Source organism: Cornus florida, unplaced genomic scaffold, assembly GCF_030987335.1.
Source record: "Cornus florida cultivar Cherokee Brave unplaced genomic scaffold, ASM3098733v1 CherokeeBrave_3.0.0_Hap2_Chr09, whole genome shotgun sequence".
NCBI lineage: Eukaryota > Viridiplantae > Streptophyta > Magnoliopsida > Cornales > Cornaceae > Cornus > Cornus florida.
The window spans coordinates 82,735,937-82,741,821 of record NW_026775579.1 but is presented as its reverse complement, the minus strand read 5'-3'; the positions used below and the strand labels follow the sequence as shown (position 1 = coordinate 82,741,821).

The window sequence follows — 5,885 nt, the reverse complement described above, 5'->3', positions numbered from 1 at the left end:
AATCATCATTTAAATAATGTGAATTTGAATTTTAACTCTTGACATTGAGGAGGCTTTGATATTTGGCTCTCATTTATACAAATAACAGACATGGTATTTAGCAAATCATATAGGTGTAGCGGTGTTGATCAAGAAGTAAAAATTGATACATGATGAACAATTGATTTGTACTTGTACAACATATGTGCATTGATGTACAATACATAGTATCTGATGTACCATTAATTAATAATTAAAATAGATAAGGGCAGAGGTTTTGGAAAGACTGGCCTATGTTATGATTTTTTTGTTTACGTGTAGAGTTGTGATTGGATAGGAATATGCAGTTCCGGACTATATAATAATTTCTCCGATTTTAAGACAGAACTGTTTGAATGTGTATTTTATTAAATTATAATAGAGTAAGTATTTACTAACTTTAGCATTGAGATCACTTAATCATTGTCTTGGAATCAGAATCGATAAAATGTAGTTTAAACATCAGTGCTCCAAAACATATGGATTTCAGAACAAGTAAAGAAAAAAATGGGATTGGATTAGAATTACTCTTGTTCATATAAGCTAACAAGTCAAGGAAGCAAAGATTTTCTATTGATGATTAAATTACACTAAAACAAAACATTTCCCATATAATATTACCCAACAAAAACTGCACTTTGTTCTAGCTAGTAACCAAACAGCGGGAAAGATTACAAGCAAAATTCCCCTGTGGGTTGATCAAAAACAACATTAACCTTCGTCTTTTAAGCTAGCTTTGCACTATAATTTTCTAACTTATCCATCATATTCATCTTCAACCTCAACTTTGAAGAGCTTGAGACGCCTATCTGCAAGCCGTAGAGAATAGGTGGCTTTCTTGAATTCAGCCCATGTAAAAGGCCGGTAGAGAGAGGGCGTCGTTGGCGTGACCAACTCTGGTGGCGGAGCAATTTTTGCATTGAGTGGTGGTCCACAAAAATAGGCCATGGACATTCTAGACCCGACCGAGTTCAATAGGGCCCTGTGTCTCACACTCACAAACCTTCCATTTGTCATAGCCTTCAAAATTCACAAAAATATAAGATTAATGCTTAACTTAATCGGCATAGTTGATGATCATATACGTAGTGTATATCATTTGATAAATGTTCCAACAATATTTCAAAGAACTTGATCCCTAATGGAAGTGACAAAGAAATATAAACTATATACATACATTACTAACTCTTTTTGTGTGCAAATAAATTCTTCAACAAGGGGAAAAAATGAAATGAAAACTTGAAACACTTTAAAAAGACTTTGGAGCATTAGGGTGTACAACATTTAGTTCGAGACATGGTGATAATTTTTTGGGTGAGCATTAGGGTTAGCTCTGATTGCATGTCCAGATGCACGTGACCTCTATATAGACCATATATACATGTACTATATTTTTAGCAGGTTTTAGGGCTTTTGTGTCTCAAAACATATACCACACAATTTCATTTTTCCTTGATAAGAAAAAAAAAAAAACTTGCAATGCTTTGTTTGGCTGCCGAGAAAAATTCACAAAGGAAAAAATATTTGTAGAGGAAATCATTGCAATGTAATGGGACAGAAAGGACATGGACAACACCACAATGCTGGCTGACCCAACAAAACAGTTTCACATTACTGATAGGTGGGTGGGACCCTTATGTGATCATCGAACCAATACCCAGAAATCTGAAGTTGCAGTGGCAATTCAATTCAGTTTCAGTTCAGTTTCTATCAGTCAATTCCACCTTTCCAAAGATTGTGATGATTATCGTGAATGTGTGTGTGCTGTGTGTGAGAGAGAGGGGGAAGAAAGAGATGAAAGGATTCACCTGTAGCAAGTCACCCACATTAACACAGAATGCAGTTGGTTCAGGAGAGATTGGGACCCACACGCCATCCTCCACTGAGATCTGGAGGCCACCCACATCGTTGGATCTCAAGATGGTCAAGATCTGAGGGTCAGAGTGCTCTCCAAACCCAATCCTGTTGGTAGTCGTGGTGTTGTTCTTCTGGTGGTGATGAGGTGGATTATGATGATGATGTGGATGCAGATAGGAGGGTGACGTGTCCTTATCTTTGAAACAGCTGTCGGCCGTGAGAGGAGGATAGTGATTGACCCTGAGGATTGAGTCGCTATCAACGTCCCTGATTAACCTGCTGAAGGCTGATGTGTCTGGGACCCACAAACCCTCTGCCATCAGATCCAAAATCTCACATGCCAAACATCTAACTGCTTCTATGTAACCACTCACTGTAAAGCTGTCATCACACACAACCCAAGCCATTCATGAGTTCGTAACTCTCTGGTCTCTCTGTCCATTCCAACAATGCACTACCACATTTTATTACTTCATCAAGCAATTGTTACTGCACAAATCATTGTGACTCTATTTTTCTCTCTATAACTACATGCATATATACACGCACACACACAGATATATATAGATTTTTAATTTATTTGATTTGATTAGACCTTCTTGATGTACATAACTGACTTGTCAATCTGATTCTGATATATATGGATGTGTTCGTACACGTCTAATCAAATTTTCACTTCATACGTAGTACGGAGTATATATTGATATTTATGTACTCCCACTGTCTTTAACTTAAATATCGCTTTTGGTGGGTAAAAATTTTTAAAAGGCCATGTAAGACATATTTTAAATTTTTAAAAAATTATTAATTTGTCTTTATATTCAAGTTTAAAATTTTAAATTTAAAGGACATATATGAAAAAATGTAAAATATATTATTTGAAAAAGAAAAGTAAATAACTATTTTGAGACAGATCAAAGAGAAAAACATGCCATCTACTTTGAGACAGAGAAAGTAATATTTAAAAGATAAGTACCGTTCAGAGCGGAAGAGTTAACTCCATCAGTGTCTGCAGGGTGAGGAAGTGTCCCAGCTGGCAGGTTATGCTACATCACTGTGTACCTGATGCCAACCTTATTGGAAACCCATGAATGTGACTGAAGAACTCTCTCTCTCTCTCTTCGAACTAAAGACAGCTTTATGAAAATAGAATTTTTTTTTAATTAAGTTTTTATAAAACAGTTTTTAGCCAATCAAACATGTTTTTGTACAATTTTTTAATTTTAAATAATTAAAAAAAAGACCTATTATCCGAAAACAAAATCTACCACACCTTGCGTAACTCTCTAGTCAGTATATAAATTTAAGTCTGAGTGTTTTTGTGTTAGTCCAGAAAGGGTTACACAAACTTAATCCATCAAATTAAACCTTTTAAAACCAGTCATGTGTTCTGTGTAGTCTGTCTCTCGACACATTTTCTTAGGAGGTGTGATTGACTAGTCAAGTTGTGTACTTTGTATTCTAAAGATTGACTAATTGAAGAAAAGAAAGATACCTAACTTCTACTTACAGTGGACAATAAAAATTCAAGCCGATAAGCTTGCCTAATTTTGTACCATGCATGTTAACTTCCAATATAGAGATCGATGTGGAATCCTAAAATGTTCCCAACATGGTCACACATGGAAATGGATCCTATATTATAAATATACAAAAGTACACATGACTAGGTGTGTGTTTGAGTTGTGTTGTTTTTTTTTTTTTTTTTTTTTTTTTTTCGAAATTTTGAGTTGTATTTTTTTGGCAATGAAAAAAAAATATTCCATCCACCTGAGGGTTAGAGTATTTTAAGATTAAGGAGGCTCTAATTTACTTGTGTCCGCATTTGGAAAATAAAAACACCCACCATCATTCTATATTATTATGATAATCATATTATTATAAGAGCTAGAGAGATATTGGTGCTTTAATCAATTAATGTCTACCACAACTGATTGTAATAAATACTATTTTTTTTATTTATAGAAATGGCCCATTCCATATGAGTATTTGACTATTTGTACCTCTCAATGACATGGATAGAATGGTAACCAAAACATAACAAAATACATTCATGATATGAATAATAGATAGTTTCAGACACTTAAACCTCATAGTCTAGTTGAATTAAACAAAGCCACATTATGTGGCAAAATAAAGAACGCGCTAGTTAGCATGGTTCAACACATTAAAGCACAACTAAAATATACAAGACCTCTTTATCTACATATATATATCCTTAGTTTTTTAAATATCAGAAGCCTACCCAAAAAAATAATTGTTTTGCATGATCTAATCATTTGTGTACCATAAATATAATACACAAAACTCTCTCTCTCTCTCTCTCTCTCTCTCTATATATATATATATATAGAGTATGTATGTAACCGTTCATTCATATTAGATGTAAAAAATGTATAGAATAGTTCTAGAGTCCAATAAAACAGAAATATATATGTACATATATATACATATATGTTGCAATTTAAATTTGTAAGAATTAAATGTATTATAAGAGTGGTAGTACATACTACATACCTGAATTTTGTTGGGTCATTGGAGATAGTCATGGATTTCTGAGAAATGGAGAGAGGGTTGGTGTTAAGAAGAAGATATTCAACTTCACCAACATCTCCATTGAAGCCTATGTTCTTGCTACCATAGCCAAACGGGTCAGCCGGGCCGGCCCGCTGTTTATCGGAGGCCGGTTTGGCGAAGAACTCCGAGCTCTCTTCTTCCATTCTCCTAATAACATCCTCTGGGACACCATGGTTTATCACCTTAAAGAAACCATACTCGTCACAAGCTTTAACTATGAGCTTCGACACCTCTGATCTATCTTTTGATAGGTCTATGATTGGTGGCTCAATTTCTCTGATTTTTTCAGTTCGAATTGGGGTTGGAGAGGCCACAACCATGTTTGTTTTCAAAGGGTTTGTAGTGAGGAGTGAAGAAGATGAGCTATAAAATGAAAGTGAAAATGGGATACTATTATAGAGATAGAGAGAGAGAAATACTACTAGAATTTATGGAGAGATGAAGAATAAATTAATGTAGGGTGATTCGTAGACTTTAGGTGAAGTACAACTAGCAAAACTCATGTCACACTGGAACGTTGACCTTTCTGTTCTTTGACTGCTTTTCCCCCCCCCCCCCCCCCCCTTTACATTACCTTTATTTATCACCTTTTTTTGACTAAGTTTTATTTACTTAACTTTATTATTACCTTTATTGACTTAATATTTTCGTTAGTACTAAATAAAAACTCTCTTTTTCTCTCATACAAACACTATATTTGCAAGTTGAAGAAACCAATTCAACTCGAGATCTTAGAGTTTATTTTTTTCAAGATCCTCATCCAAACCGACAGCCCCCTTCCCCCAATCACACACACACAACACACAGAGGTATCCCCCTCAACACAATGAATCTGTAACATATATATAAAATCAGGAATGAAAAAGTGTGACTAGAATTTTCTACTCTAGATCATAGAGTGTGTCTTTTTCAAAATATTCGATTAATATTGTCTATGTTATGTTTGTTAGTTAAAAGATTTTTAACTCGAGATGTTAGAGGCCTTCTTTCTCAAGATCTTCAAAAAAAAAATGTGTATCTTACAATTATATTTGTAAATTAATTATTAGAGGGCATTTTTTCAAGATCCTATTTCAATTATGCCTATGTTACATTTGCAAGTTAAATGATTTTCACCTAGAGATGTGATAAGGAGTCTTTTTGAAAATCTTCAATCAATAAAATTTATGTTATATTTGCAAGTTAAAGGTTTTAATTCCAACCTTTACACATCTTTCCACCTATCCTCAATTTTTCGTAACAACTCCCCAACACACAAAAAAATATGAGAACTCTACAACATAAAATCGTGAATGGAAAAACGTGACAAGAATTTTTAACTCGAGATGTTTGGGGGAATCCAATTCAAGATCCCCAATCAATATTGTCTATTTTACATTTACAAGTTAAAGAATTTTCAACTCGAAATGTTAGAGGGCATCTTTTTCAAGATC

At 34.2% G+C, this 5,885-nt stretch overlaps 1 protein-coding gene across 1 annotated transcript; it reads right to left on the bottom strand.

The window, feature by feature from the left end:
- Positions 1-578: 578 nt before the first annotated feature.
- Positions 579-4,874, bottom strand: LOC132274678 (gibberellin 2-beta-dioxygenase 2-like). Its single transcript, XM_059776003.1, has 3 exons — positions 4,393-4,874; positions 1,827-2,256; positions 579-1,038 (listed from the first exon to the last, which is right to left on the bottom strand). The coding sequence occupies exons 1-3, from the start codon at positions 4,770-4,772 to the stop codon at positions 775-777; spliced, it is 1,074 nt and encodes a 357-aa protein (XP_059631986.1). The 5' UTR covers positions 4,773-4,874; the 3' UTR covers positions 579-774.
- Positions 4,875-5,885: the final 1,011 nt, after the last annotated feature.

What these genes read in the sequence shown, in the direction of transcription:
- LOC132274678 (XM_059776003.1), bottom strand. Translation starts at nt 4,772, where the DNA reads ATGGTTGTGGCCTCTCCAACCCCAATTCGAACTGAAAAAATCAGAGAA. An exon ending in AATGACCCAACAAAATTCAG is followed by an intron (nt 2,257 to 4,392) that starts GTATGTAGTATG and finishes GTGTGATGACAG; the next exon opens with CTTTACAGTGAGTGGTTACA. An exon ending in ATGTGGGTGACTTGCTACAG is followed by an intron (nt 1,039 to 1,826) that starts GTGAATCCTTTC and finishes TGAATTTTGAAG; the next exon opens with GCTATGACAAATGGAAGGTT.